Source organism: Schistocerca gregaria, chromosome X (assembly GCF_023897955.1).
Source record: "Schistocerca gregaria isolate iqSchGreg1 chromosome X, iqSchGreg1.2, whole genome shotgun sequence".
Taxonomy (NCBI): Eukaryota; Metazoa; Arthropoda; class Insecta; order Orthoptera; family Acrididae; genus Schistocerca; species Schistocerca gregaria.
The window spans coordinates 153,332,648-153,348,667 of NC_064931.1; the positions used below are offsets into that span (position 1 = coordinate 153,332,648).

The 16,020-nt window shown below is 43.0% G+C and overlaps 1 protein-coding gene across 1 annotated transcript in view; it reads left to right on the forward strand.

The window, feature by feature from the left end:
• Positions 1-14,665, forward strand: part of LOC126299413 (uncharacterized) — a 376,709-nt gene extending 362,044 nt beyond the window's left edge. The window contains exon 5 of the mRNA XM_049991307.1: positions 11,495-14,665. Within this exon, the coding sequence (XP_049847264.1) occupies positions 11,495-11,611 (117 nt within the window). The 3' untranslated portion in view covers positions 11,612-14,665. The remainder of the gene's footprint in view (positions 1-11,494) is intronic.
• Positions 14,666-16,020: the final 1,355 nt, after the last annotated feature.

Genomic DNA, 16,020 nt, shown 5'->3' on the forward strand with positions numbered 1-16,020 from the left:
CATGGGAGAGGGGACTGTTAAAGCTGCTGGAGGCTCTGTAATAATGTGGGGCATGTGCTGTTGGAGCGATATGAGACCCCTGATACGTCTAGATACGACTCTGACAGGTGACACATACGTAAGGATATGTCTGATCACTTGCATCCATTCATGTCCATTGTGCATTCCGACGGGCTTGGTCAATTCCAGCAGGATAATGTAATACCCCACACGCTCAGAATTAGTACAGAGTGGCTCCAGGAAAACTCTTTCGTGTTTAAACTTTTTTGCTGCCATCAGACTCCCCATACATGAACATTATTGAACCTATCTGGGAAACTTTACAATGTGCTATTCAGAAGAGATCTCCACCCCCTAGTACTCTAACGGATTTATAGACAGCCCTGCAGGATTCACAGTGTCAGTTGCCTCCAGCACTACTTCAGACACTGTATTCTATTGTACTGAATGGAACTGGAGACCTAGAAATGATGAAGAGACTTCGTCCCCACCGTAGCCCTCAGTGGTTCACATAACCCCAGAACAGGCTACAGCAGTCCACTCACCCCACCGCCCGCCGCTCCACACCGAACCCAAGGTTATTGTGCGGTTCGGCCCCAAGAGGACCCCCCTACCCCTCCTACCCCCCCCTACCCCCGCCCCCACCCCCCAAGGAATGTCTCACACCAGACGAGTGTAACCCCAATGTTTGCGTGGTAGAGTAAATTATGATGTATGTGTACATGAAGACAGTGTTTGCGCAGCAATCGCCGACATAGTGTAACTGAGGCGGACTATTGATGTGTGTTTACTTATGGCGTGAGGTCCGTGATTTGGTGTGGGCCGTAACAATCTTCCGTATCATGAGGAACTTAAACAGAAAAAGATTATATTAAGAGGACTTTAGATCGTAGCTCTCCGCATCCTAATGGCTTTAGACATTCACAAGCGAGTGTTTGAGGAACATAAGATTGTACATGAAGATATTATCGGTTTCCCGTTGGATTTCATTTTGAACTCTCTTTTCATGAGATTGAAAACTTCCGAATTACGAGAATGTGTTGCAAATTCCACTTGTGGCATTCGAAAATTTAGAAATTTATATGACTATCAATGCCCACAAATCGTACATGCTGGCTATGGTATCCATAATGTAAACATATTCAACCTACCTTTGAAGTTTTTGAATGACGCTATCTCACGGTAGTTACGTCCGCATGGAACTGTACTAAGAGTGACTTATTGCATATGCCAAGTTGATAGCAGTGTTAGGAATGTTCCTACGGACCCGAACAAGAATATACCTTCGTTATATGGCCGTTGGTGGCACACACTCATTCAGTCATTCATGTCGTACAGTGGGCAAACCTCCCCCCCCTCCCCCCTGCCGCCAATGCACCTGCTATTTAGCGGGTAGACTGAGTACTTCTGGGCAAACTGTAGTGAGCCCAGGTCGCCTCAACTTCCCCGAAAAGCGAGCCAGCTGCTGCCCCTCGCCCCACCACCCTTCGCTGCCACGCTCTCGCTCGATATTCTGGCCGCCACGGCGAGCACTCCCGCCGGTGTGAACGAAACTCACTACTGCCGCTCGGCAGCTGCACTCCCTATTAAACTGAGGACCGTACTCGTGACACAGAGGAAGATATGGTGGCTGATCGGGCGACCCCACACACGACGTGTAAGCAGTGGCCGACCCCATGCTCTTCTGACGGCAGCCTCGATGCCGGAACGGTTACCTCTGCCACTGACCTACGCGTCGATATTCCCTGCGCAACAAGCACTGCTACTCCGTTTTTATGTAATGACGGTGCTGTCTTACCTGTCACAGGCTACATTCAGCGTTCCGGTGCGAAACAAAACCTAAAGAGAGGTGTAACAAGAACATGAAAGGTAAAAGAAAAATATTCAAGTCGCGCATTCCAGAGCGCAGAAGAAAGCTCAGAATTTAAATCCTATTCTGCTGAAAATGATCAGGTCCATTAGGGCAGCTGCAACCCCTTCCGAATCTACATCGTGTGCCACTGCCAGCGCTACAGCCGTGGAAGAAGACTCACCGTTGGCACCCGCAACATCATCCTGGTGGGTGGAAGTCGAGATGGGAATGCAGGCTCACTCTCCAATGCAACCGCCATCCCCTGATGCATGGCTGAAGTTGTAATACACTGAACAGCTAAAGAAACTGGTACACCTGCCTAATATCGTGTAGGTCTCCACAAGCACGCAGAAGTGCCACAACACGGCGTGGCTTGGACTCGACTAATGTCTGAAGTAGTACTGGAGGGAACTGACACCATGAATCCTGCAGGGCTGTCTGTAAACCCGTAAGAGTACGAAAGGGTGGAGATCTGTTCTGAACAACACGTTGCAAGACATCCCAGATAGGCTCAATAATGTTCGTGTCTCGGGGGTTTAGTGGACAGTGCAAGTGTTTAAACTCAGAAGAGTGTTGCTGGAGCCACGCTGTAGCAATTCTGGACGTGTGGGGTGTCGCATTGTCCTGCTGGAATTGCGTGAGAATGCACAATGGACGTGAATGGACGCAGGTGATCAGACATGATGCTCACATATGTATCACCTGTCAGAGTCTTATCTAGACATATCAGTGTTCCTATGTCACTCCAACTGCACCCGCCCCACTCCATTACAGAGCCTCCATCAGCTTCAACACTCCCCTGCTGACATGCAGGGACCATTGATTCATGAGGTTGTCTCCATACCCGTACACGCCCATCCGCTCGATACAATTTCAAACTAAACTCGTCTGACCAGACAACATGTTTCCAGTCACCAACAGTCCAGTGTCTGTGTTGACGGGACCAGACGACGCATAAAGCTTTGTGTCGTGCAGTCATCAAGGGTACAGGTGTGAGCCTTCGGCTCCGAAAGCCCATAACGACGATGTTTCGTTGAATGGTACGCTCATTGACACTTGTTGATGGCCCATCATTGCAATCTGTGGAAGGGTTGCACGTCTGTCATGTTGAACGATTCTCTTCAGTCGTCGTTGGTCTCATTCTTGCAGAATCTTTTTCCAGCCGCAGCTATGTCAGAAATTTGATGTTTTACGGGGTTCCTGATGTTCATGGTACACTCGTGAAATGGTCGTACAGGAAAATCCCCACTACATCGCTACCTCGGAGATGCTGTGTCCCATTGCTCGTGCCGACAATAACGCCACGTTCAAACTTACTTAAATCTAGATAACCTGCCACTGTAGCAGCAGTAACCTATCTAACAACTGCGTCAGAGACTTCTTGTCTTATATAGGCGTTGCCGACCGAAGCGCCACTTTTTGCCTGTTTACAAATCTCTGCATATGAATATGGATGCCTATACCAGTTTCTCTGGCGCTTCAGTGTATAAGTAGAATTGATATTAAGTGGATTACATGTGGCCATAAAATCCGTTATCTTGCAGACGTTCTGTACAGCACTGCAGTCCATATCGCTCTTATTCATGAATTTACCACTTCTGATATTATTTTTTAGGTTATGCTGACATTTTCAACGTGAGTAGTGAAGATTCCATTGGAACCACAATCCTGATGCGTTACAGCATTCCATTCACTGATGCCCATGTCTTCTTAATGGCTGATGCATCTCATGTACCGTCAACGTACACAGATAATCAACCTCTATGCTCCATTACGATCAACCAAACGACAGAAGCTTCCCTTGTTTTTTAAAAAGGAGCTACCAAGTCTAAACGGTACCAGCGGTTGTCCGCTACTCGTCCGTGCTAAGGATCAGGCACCCAGCTTCAGTAAGTCTCACGACATGCAAACTCTCGTTACTGATCTTCATCTTGTTGACACTTTGGAACATTTACACGACCTCCTGCGTCCCATTTTCCTGTCTGTCCCACTGTGCAGCAAGCAGGCTGTCACGACTGACAGTATAGCGCGTCAGTTTTTCTGACTACTGTGCCTGCTCCTGTTTTATAAACAGGTCTCTCTTGGTTTCGGCTGCTGGAAGCTCAAGACTAGCCTCCTGCATGACACAGAGCTTAAAAATGAGATATGACGCAAATGGCAGGAAAATAATTTTTTAAAGACAACGCCATTGGCTCGGTAAAGCCTAGGCTTAAGTGAAGAGTGAAACATTACGCCAGGCGGAAACGCACGTAGCAAAAATCGAGTATAGTTTTACTGTCAATGTATCAGGGACCTGTACCAGAGAACTACTGTTGTCGATGATGCTGCAATATGTGCAAAGTGCAAGTATTTTAAAGCTAAAATCACTGAAATGTGGTGAAGGCAGCTCCCTGGAGTCTTTGTTCAGTCTCGACCAAAATTCATAGCGGCCAAAGAAAGGGTATGGCTGTTGCGTGTTTCGCTGATTGCACGCTGACGAAAAGTTCAACCGATAACTGAAGCTGTGAACGACTCCGGCCAGCGAGTAGATACCCAGAGGGGGTTATGGACTGCATCTACGCATTTTGTTGTACCCCGTATAACAGACAAGATATAGGACCTGCAAGAGGCGGATAGTCACTCTGAAAGGCCCATTAGCGTTCGACGAAATTGAGGAAGCAACTTCCCACACAGCTAAGGGAAAGTCGCCAAGTGCCAAATTACTTGACTTCCAGAAAGCGTTTGACTCGATGCCCGACTGCAGACTCCTAAGTAAGGTACGAGCATATGGGATTGGTTCCCAAATATGTGAGTAGCTCTAAAACTTCTTAACAATAGAACCCAGTACGTGAGTGTTCATCGGAGGTGAGGGTATCATCTGGAGTGCCCCAGGGAAGTGTGGTAGGTCCGTTGTTTTCTATCTACATAAATGATCTTTTGGATACGGTGGATAGCAATGTGCGGCTGTTTGCTGATGATGCTTTGGTGTACGGGAAGGTGTCGTCGTTGAGTGACTGTAGAAGGATACAAGATGACTTGGAAAGGATTTGTGATCGGTGTAATGAATGGCAGCTAACTCTAAATACAGATAAACGTAAATTAATGCAGATGAATAGGAAAAAGAATCCCATAATGTTTGAATACTCCATTAGTAGTGTAGCGCTTGACACAGTCACGTCGATTAAATATTTGGGCCTAACATTGCAGAGAGATATGAAGTGGAACAAGAATGTAATGACAGTTGTGGGGAAGGCGGATAGTCGTCTTCGGTTCATTGGTAGACTTTTGGGAAGATGTGGTTCATCTGTAAAGGAGACCGCTTATAAAACACTAATACGACATATACTTGAGTACTGCTCTAGCGTTTGGGATCCCTATCAGGTCGGTTTGAGGGAGGACATAGAAGAAATTCAGAGGCAGGCTGCTAGATTTGTTCAAAATGGTTCGAATGGCTCTGAGCACTATGCGACTTCACTTCTGAGGTCATCAGTCGCCTATAACTTAGAACTAATTAAACCTCAATAACCTAAGAACATCACACACATCCATGCCCGAGGCAGGATTCGAACCTGCGACCGTAGCGGTCGCTCGGCTCCAGACTGCAGCGCTTAGAACCGCACGGCCACTCCGGCCGGCCCTAGGTTTGTTACTGGTAGGTTTGATCATCACGTGAGTGTTACGGAAATGCTTCAGGAACGCCGGTGGGAGTCTCTGGAGGAAAGGAGGCGTTCTTTTCGTGAATCGCTACTGAGGAAATTTAGAGAACCAGCGTTTGAGGCTGACTGCAGTACAATTTTACTGCCGCCAACTTTCGCGGAAAGACCACAAAGATAAGGTAAGAGAGGGCTCGTACAGAGGCATATAGGCAGTCATTTTTCCCTCGTTTGGTTTGGGAGTGTAACAGGGAGAGAAGATGCTACTTGTCGTACGAGGTACCCTCCGCCACGCACCGTATGGTGGATTGCGGAGTATGTATGTAGACGTAGATGAAGGTCTGATGGTCTTGGAGCAGAGTTGTACAAGTGCTATTGGGACATTTTCAAAGACGCCACTGAAGCTGCTGGTAATGACTTGTGTACCCGATGCTCTGAAAGAAAGGATAGTAGTTCCTCCCCCGAAAAAAGCAGTTGGAGCACGCGTGTATGCATCCTGCGGCCTGTCACACTGCTTAATGAAGGTGGGCTAAACGAAAACATGCGTATAATAATTTCCATCATACCCCGCAGCCTACCGTGCAGTTTGAACGTCCTAACGCAAGCTGTTCAGATGTTATGACGATTTCATTTCATACAGTTCAATACTTGTCACTCTGTGTGCCTTAGTTGGCAGTGGGACATCATGCAACAGTTGACATTCATCCTTAAATTTTGCACAACACTTTATAGTCTTAATCCACTTGTGTTCAAAAGTTAACATGTTGTCGTTTAAGCACTCTGAGTCACAAAGAAAGTGTAGCTCTCACCTTGTTATATGAGGCATGTTTCTAAAATAAGGTCCATTTCAACGTAAGTACACAACGAAAGGTTCTTTCAAAAAAGTAAGTTTATTTTCGGAAAGTACATACTTCACTATTTTTCGACATAGTTGTCACGTTTGTTGACACAAATATCATACCTCTCAATCATTTTTAAAATAACCTCTTCATAAAAACTTGCCACCTGCTCAAATAACCAAGAGTACACTCCTGTTTTCACGTCGTCGTCGTCATTGTAACGGTTGCCACTGAGGTGGTGTTTGAGGTGGAGGAACAGATGGTAATTGCTCGGACTGTAGGGTGGGTGGTCTAAAACATCCCACCCAAAACAGTCCAATAAATCGCGGGTCTGACCTGCAGTGTGAGGGCTTGCATTGTCATGGAGAAGGACAATTCCCTTTGTCAGCATGCTGTGTCTTCTGTTTTTAATCGCTCTGGGTAGCTTTCTGAGGGTTTGGCAGTATGCTTCTGCATTGATAGTGGTTCCTCGTTGCATGAAGTCGACCAACAAAACACCATGCCTATCCCAAAACACTGACGCCATGATATTGCCCTGGGCCAGGTCTGTTCGGCGTTCACCTTTACTGGCGAGTGTGTGTATGTGTGTGTGTGTGTGTGTGTGTGTGTGTGTGTGTGTGTCCATTCCATGCTCTGCTGCTTCGATTCGAGCGTGATATGCGAAACCCATATTTCGTCTCCAGTTACAATCTGACTCAAGAAGCGATCACCTTCTTCATGATAATTTGTCAAGAACTTCAACGCACACTCAAATCTTTGGTTTTTGTGGTCCTCTGTTGGGAGTTTCAGGACCCAACAGGAGCACTGTCTCCTAAACTCTAGGTGTTCAGAAACATTGTTGTAAATCACTGATCTCGACACGTCATGAAATTCGTTTGAGAGACCTGCTATTGTGAAGCGCCTGTTCTCACGAATCCTCACTTCAACTGAAGCCACCAAATCGTCTGTAATCAAAGAAGGGAGTCCGGAGCGGTACTAATCATGGACGTTTTCACGGCCATCTTTGAATTCTCGTACCCACTTACGCACTTTGCTTTCACTCATAACAGTATCATAGTACACTTCGCAAATCTATCGATGAATTTCTGCAGCAGACAGTTTCCTTGCTGACAAAAACCGTATCACTGACCAAACCTCTCACTCGACAGGCGAGCTGAGCTGTCTTAAACATTTTGAAAGCACAGAACAGAACCATAGAGGTTAGCTACAGAGCTGAAACTGAGCACAGTTGTTCCAGAGGCATGCCGGTACACGATGCAAGCGCTCGTTGCGCCATGCGCGCGAACTACTTGTGTATACAACAAAACGGACCTTACTTAAAAATCTCGCCTCGTATATTCCGTTATTTTTGTCTGACAAAGATGAATGACTTGTGCTAATTTCTGCCACAGTGCCTACAAAAATTTTTAGTTTTCAAACCGTATTGAAAAATAGTCAGCACCTTTATCATCAGTTGATGAAAAGTTCTGTGAAGCAGACAATATTTTCTCCATCTGTCCGAGAAAGTTTAGTGTCAAATTCACTCTACCATTGAAATATACAGAGCCGTACTGCGCAATCTCAAGAACATACTATCACTATTTTAGTGCAAAATGAGTAAACCAAGACCTGATTCCTCGGTTTTACAATCTTTTAAAACATATCAATCAATATTTGTTTACGACTAAACTCTACTTACATTTTTACTTTTGGGCACAGCTTCCCTCGTAGGAGAAATTACAGCGTAATACTTACAGGCAGTCACCTCCAACGGAAACCCCCGTTATGGATCCACTTCGCCGCTTACGTGTTCCTAACCTTCCCATGTTATCTTTCCGACGATGCGGGACGTACCGTTTAACGTGGAATCTGCACCATGAGTCGTTCCTGGCGAATCTCCATATCGTTGAGAGGTGCGGCTAGGTCCAAGGCGTACTCAAATATTCCGTGCTCCGACCAGTATTCGATTCCATGACATTTTGGTTTCCAGGTACGCACTTTACCACCAGACCATCAGAGTTCTTTATTTTGATAGTAAAAATGTAAAGCTTCTATAGCGTGAGAGAACGCTTGAGACTGGCAGTCTTACAGAAGTTCTAAATTTAGCACAGACAGCAATGCGCGATGCTTATAATAGTTTCCACACTTGTCTCGAAACCTGGCCAAAATTCAAAGTGATGTAAAGTATACTAGCGGCATGAGACAACCAATGCCTTCTCTGCTCGACAACAATGGAAATGCTACCGACGACAGTGCTGCCAAAAGCAGAGCTACTAATTACAGCCTTCCGAAATTCCTTCATCAAAGAAGACGAAGTAAATATTCCAGAATTCGAATCAAGAACAGCTGCCAACATACGTAACTTAGAAGCAGATATCCTCGGAGTAGTGAAGCAACTTAAATCATTTAATAAAAGCAAGTCTTCTGGTCCAGACTGTATACAAATTAGGTTTGTTTCAGAGTGTGCTGATGCAATAGCTCATACTTAACCATAATATACAACAGCTCGCTCGACGAAAGGTCCGTACCCGAGGACTGGAAAGTTGCACAGGTCACACAAATATTCAAGAAAAGTAGTAGAAGTAAACCACTAAATTACAGATTCATATTATTAACGTCGGTAAGTAGCAGGATTTTGGAGCGTATATTTTATTCGAACGTTATGAATTACTTCTAAGAGAACGGTCTACTGACACACATTTAACAAGGATTTAGAAAACATTGTTCTTGTGAAACACAACTAGCTCTTTACGCACACTAAGTGTTGAGTACTATTGACAAGGTATTTTAAACTGATTCGGTATTTCTGTATTTCCAGAAGGCTTTTGACGCTGTACCACACAAGCGGCCTGTAGTGAAATACGTACTTATGGAATATCGTCTAAGTTATGTGACTGGATTCGTGACTTCCTGTCAGAGAGATCACAGTTCGCACTAACTGGCGGAAAGTCATCGAGTAAAACGGAAGTGATTTCTGGCTTTCCCCAAGGTGGTGGTATGGGCCTTCTGCTGTTCCTTGTCTATATAAACGATTTAGGAGACAGTCTGAACAGCCGTCTTAGGTTGTATGCAGATGATGCTGTCGTTTATCGTTTAGTAAAGTAATCAGAAGACCGAAATAAATTGCAAAATGATTTAGAAAATATATCTTTATAGTTCAAGAATTGGCAATTGACCATAAATAAGGAAAAGTATGAGGTCATCCACATGAGTGCTAAAAGGAGTCCGTTGAACTTCGGACCACGATAAATCTAAAGACCACAAATTCAAGTAAATACCTAGTAATTACATTTATGAACAACTTAAATTGAAAAGAACACACAGAAAATGTTGTGGAGAAGGCAAACAAAAGACTGCGTTTTACTGGCAGGGCACTTAGAAAATGTAACAGATTCAATAAAGAGACTGTCTACACTACGCTTGTTCTTCCTCTTTTGGAGCAATCCTGCGTGGTCTGGAATCCCTGACAGACAGAATTAACAGAGTATATCGAGAAAGTTCAAAGAAGAGCAGCAGGTTTTGTATTATCACGAAATAAGGGAGACTGTGTCACTGACCTGCCAGAGTAGCCTAGAGCGCTAATGCGCTGCTTCATGGACATGGGTGGGCGCGCTGGCCCCGGATCGAATCCGTCCGGCGGATTAACGACGAGGGCCGATATATCGGCCAGCTTGGATGTGGTTTTTAGGTGGTTTTCCACATCCCGCTAGGTGAATACCGGGATGATCCCCAAGTTCCGCCTCAGTTACACGACTCACAGACATTTGAAAACGTTCACACTATTTCATGACTTACACTAGACGCAAACAGCTGGGGTACACTACTTCCATCCCGGGGGGGGGGGGGGGGGGGGTTTGGGGTGGCGGCAGGAAGGGCATCCGGCCACCCTCTGCCATTAACACTGCCAAATCCGTCATAACACAGCCGACCCCGTGTTGGAGTGGGACATGGGTCCGAGAAAGAAAGAAAGGGGAGAGTGTGTCACTGACATGATACAGGATTTGGGGTGGACATAATTAAAACGAAGGCGTTTTTCGTTGCAGTGGAGTCTTATTTCGGAATTTCAATCACCAACTTTCTCCTCCCAATGAGAAAATACTTTGTTGATTTTACCTACATAGGGAGAAACGATCATGATAATAAAATAACGGAGATCAGAGCTCACACGGAAAGATGTGTTTGTTCGTGTTTTCCGCGCGTTGTTAGAGATTAAAATAATAGAGAATTATTTTGAAAGTGGTTCGATTAACATTGTGCCAGGCACTTAAATGTGATTTGCAGAGTATCCATATAGATGTAGATGTACATGTGTCAACAGTTCAGTCGCCTAGGGGAAGTACAAGGTGATCAAAAAGTCAGTATAAATTGGAAAACTGAATAAATCACGGAATAAGGTATATAGAGAGGTACAAATTGACACACGTGCTTGGAATGACATGGGGTTTTATTAGAACCAAAAAAATACAAAAGTTCACAAAATGTCCGACAGATGGCGCTTCATCTGATCAGAACAGCAATAATTAGCATAACAAAGTAAGACAAAGCAAAGATGATGTTCTTTACAGGAAATGCTCAATATGTCCACCACCATTCATCAACAATGGCTTTAGTCGAGGAATCATGTTGTGAACAGCACTGTGAAGCATGTCCGGAGTGAGGCATTGACGTTGGATGTTGTCTTTGAGCATCCCTAGAGACGTCAGTCGATCACAATACACTTGCGACTTCAGGTAACCCCAAAGCCAATAATCGCACGGACTGAGGCCTGGGGACCTGGGAGGCCAAGCAAGACGAAAGTGGCTGCTGAGCACACGATCATCACCCAACGACGCGCGCAAGAGATCTTTGACCCGTCTAGCAATATGGGGTGGAGCGCCATCCTGCATCAACATCGTACGTTCCAGCAGGTGTTTATCAGCCAGGCTGGGGATGATGCGATTCTGTAACACATCGGCGTACCTCTCACCGGGCACGGTAGCAGTTACTTGCTGTCCAGCCTCATCTGTCTGACATTTTGTGAACTTTTTTTTGTTCTAATAAAACCGCATGTCATTCCAAGCATGTGTGTCAATTTTTACCTCATATCTACATTATTCCGTGGGTTATTAAGTTTTCAAATTTATACTGACTTTTTGATCACCCTGTACATTGTGATTTTTTCACACGTGGTGATGAAATGTTTGTTGTTGCAGGGCTTTCACGTGTGCCAGAGGGACGGACGGCGGGATTCGTTCCTGTGTCCTCGCGGTACAGCCTTCAACGAGCTGACGGAGCAGTGCGACTGGTGGCATAACGTCAGGTGCTTCTGAACCTGCGGGAGCATTCAGTTCAGCCGTTGCCTGCAGCTTATCCATCACTACCTCACGGTGGAACACTCATACGACATACAATAGAAACCACGTTCCACCCTTTCGCTTCTCCTCACCTCTCCAGTTCCACCAACTTTTCATATACTGGACGTGCCCTTAAAATATTTTTTTTTCGACTTCATTTCAGGGCACAGTGCATACGTCATGGAATTCATCGTCATATCAACATCAGTCTTCAAGATTATATAAGCCTCGTCATTTTTCAGTAGTTCACTTTTTGTTCTATTCGCAACATCTTATTTCATATATTATAATAATTGTTCGTTATCTGGTAGCACAACAGTGTTTGTTTGCGTGCGTGGGCGGTCATTAATCGCTTCCATAGTCCCATTAATTTCATTAATAAGTACCGGAAGACTGTATGATTAAACGTGATATTAAAAAAATGCTACAAGAATTTAAAATACGCTTATCCATCTCGTATTCTTCAGCTTCCATTTAATGTAGGTAATTTCTCATTTGATTCAATAACTGTATGAAATGCAGGCAAATTAGACTGTTCAAAAGAAGGTAGCGAAGACTCTGTAACTGTAGATTGTCAGCCCACAAATTGAACGACATGACAAATATTTACCCGTCTAATGTTTACGAAATCCTATATAATGATTATCGTTTACAGATAACTTTTTTCCGTTAACAAATCGAAAAGAAGGTACATTTGTTTGTATTTTGACACGAGCAGCTACCAACTCCGTTTCCTCCGTGGTTAAAATCGCAACTTCTCAATACGGAATGGTTTTAGTTGAACCTGGTTCGGAATGCTATTCCGTACTGATTATCACTGACCATTTCACTGTCTTAAAAAATACTAATTTATGTTTACTGTCTCATGTTGTTATTGTTACGCCCAGTTTTAAGCCGAGTGAAACACAAATACATGTGAACACAGTGGAGAAACATTGTTTGAAAATAGGAGCTTCTTCAGAACTCACATTTTTCCGAAGTAATCACATTTAACTCACTGGAAGAAAACAAAGACTTCTGTTTCCATTTAACGTTCACTCTCGGGAGCACGGGAGAACGTTTTATGTTCTCAAAGTGTATCATGAATGTGACAAAGGGTGTCCTTGATTATCAATGGGACTCAGCACTCAAGACTAAATGACTGCCATAGATAAATTAAGGTTTCTCGCAGTCCAAAGTATGTACATGTTACCACCTATCTGTGGTAACAATATCTGCTAGCTCTAAGAAACAAATTACTGAAACTGCTAGTACCGCGGAAGACCATAAAATACTTGTTGTACAGTGCTGGCAGCCACGTCGTTCCAGATTAACACTTCGTGTTGTTATAGTTGAATCCCAGTGGAAGAAATGACGTATTTATATCTAATTGCCACAAATAGGCTATGGCCCATCGTGCCTCTCGAAACGTCGCGTCAAGAAGAGGACCACAAACTATTGTGCCAATCACTTCGTAAGTTCACATAGTTAATGAAATAAATTATAAAAACAGAGAAGAGTCAATGAAACAAATGGGTGATGGAGCAGCATGCCGAAATAAAAGATATATCTAATGGACTCTATGCAAGTTAACACGGTGATCTAAGAATGGAATAGAAGAAACTAATTCTACACTTCCTGGATCACTGTTTTTATTTGTGACGATGTCGCAGCTTGTATTCTCAACATGTCATACGAAATACCTGAAAACTGTGTGCCTGATTAGGACTCGAAACAAGATTCCTACATTTCGCAGGCAGTGCAAGAAACATGAATTCACATGGATCAGAACAGTGCTGAAGTTTAGGGATAAACAGTAATAATATACCCAAATATTAAGAATTAAAATGTATTCCGCCAATTTATTCAGTCTGCAAAATATTTTTTAACCTGTGGCATTATTAGGGGTACTAAAAAAATTGCTTTTAAAACAAGTGTATGAAATCATGAACAATTTCCGGTAGATATATAAAAGAAAAAAATGCATTGATTAGCAGGTTGAATGATAGTGAAATTTATTGATTTTTAACTTTTAGACCTGATTTATCTGCTTCTGAATTCAGACCTGGAACATAATTTGGCAAGTCCTCACTAAAATGTCTCAAGGTTATGTAAAAGGTAATTGGCTAGTAAGTTACAATTTGCATTTGCCACATAACACACATAGACATCGAAGACGCTATTACGAATGCCAAATAATTCTTTATTTATTCTCAAACTCGTACACAGCTCTGAAACCGGCTGCTGCAGAAGAATCCTTTGTAAGACAATAGAGGGCGCGACGTTTCGTGTTTAGGATGGAAAGATGGTTGGATGTTAACGGTTATTTAGTTTGCATTAATAATTTTGCTGAAAGTTCTCCAATTATTACACAAAACAGTAAATAATAACTCGTCTATACGAATGTTCAGACGATACTGCTACACGTTTCTCGTGTGCGTCGGAATTTTTCCACTGTCGGCGCACTCTGTGTGAAGCTGAATGTGTCGACACTCAGAATAATGTCCTTCTTCACCCTTCGGTACCTGAAAGTGGTTTTCCCGTACGGCGGAGATTTTCACACAACGAAAATACAAGTATTTTCTGGAGTTTTGGGCTGACAGTCTTGAACACTCACGTGCGTTTGTAGTATCTCTCTCAGAACTATTGACTGTATTATTTTCAAACAATTTCGGCAGAAATATTCTAGCATATAGCTGTTAAAATGTATACTAAACTATCTGAGACTTGTGAAAACATGTATGTTATTTCCCAGCATTGTTCATCTATTCCATTAGCGATTTTTGGCAACATTAATTCCAAACCTGTTCGTCAACACTACCTAAATTTGGCAACCTAACAGAATGGCGCTCCACAGGACAAACCGCTCTTGTGCGCTGTGCCTTAATCAGCATCACGATACTTACATTCATCTTGTGGAAAGGCAGCATACTATGTACGATCAGCTATACGAATGTATACAATAACCATTTCATTTTCATTTTTATATTGTTCTTTTTTTATACTTTGTATGTGTATATTTGTAGTAAAAATAAAAAATCTAATTGAAATTTTTATTCTGTATATACCCAATAGTCCCTTGTGTACTACCCACAAGACACACCCAATTGTAACTATGGGACACTGTTTCTAGGTCTGTTTTGACAAGTAAGCACTTTATATATCAGTTGTCCCAAACCATAACGTTAGAGCCAAACTTTGTACTTTAAAGGGTTTACGTTGTAGCAAATCTGCATCCAAAGAAAATTCGCTATAAAGTACAACTTTTTATAATACTTTAATAATGAACTTACAACTCTGGGAAGCATACGAGCTTAAAATTTCCTCTGAAAGTGACTATTTATGTCTAGTCATATAGCAGTTTTTGTATGTCATATTGGAATTTTTTTAATTCATATTTTTTGACATTTAAAGTATTTTCATGAAAATGAAATAGTAATAACTACACAATATTGAGCTGAATCAAACATCTGATGGATACCAACGTCTGCGTCAGTCTACTGACCACATCAGTGTATCCTATTAACTGTAGGGTAGAGTGCTGTACGTAGAGAATGATGTACCCAGGAACACGTCATGTTTCTTGGTCGATACATCAGTCTAGTGACTGCTTTTAAAATAACAAGAAGAAATACGCACTAGAGACCGCCAAGAGCAGTCTCTGCCATTTTATACATTTTTAATGTTAGACGTTACATTGTGTTTTACGTATCATCTGTAAATATTTCGCATTCCACACATTTAAGTGCTGTATGACATATTAAAGCTATTTGGAAGATATTGTTAATTCTTCAGCTACAGAATTTTATGGTGGGTAAAAGGCTATATATTTTTAGAAGTATTAGTACAACTTGTTGACATTGAAGTCATACGTCGTCGGCCATGCACTATCTTGCAGTTTGAAAAAAAAAAAGAAGGTCCTTTACCATGGAACATGTGTAACCTACATATGTGTGTGTGTTGTTGTTGTGGTCTTCAGTCCAGAGACTGGTTTGATGCAGCTCTCCATGCTACACTGACCTGTGCAATCTGCTTCATCTCCCAGTACCTACTGCCACCTACAGCCTTCTGAATCTGCTTAGTGTATTCATCTCTTGGTCTCTCTCTACGACTTTACCCTCCACGCTGCCCTCCAATACTAAGTTGGGGATCCCTTGATGCCTCAGAATATGTCCTAGCAACCGATCCCTTCTTCTAGTCAAGTGGTGCCACAAATTTCTCTTCTCTCCAATTATATTCAATACCTCCTTGTTAGTTATGTGATCTACCCATCTAATCTTCAGCATTCTTCTGTAGCACCACATTTTGAAAGCCACTGTTCTCTCCTTGTCTAAACTATTTATCGTCATCCTTTCACTTCCATACATGGCTACACTCCATACAAATACTTTCAGAAACGACTTCCT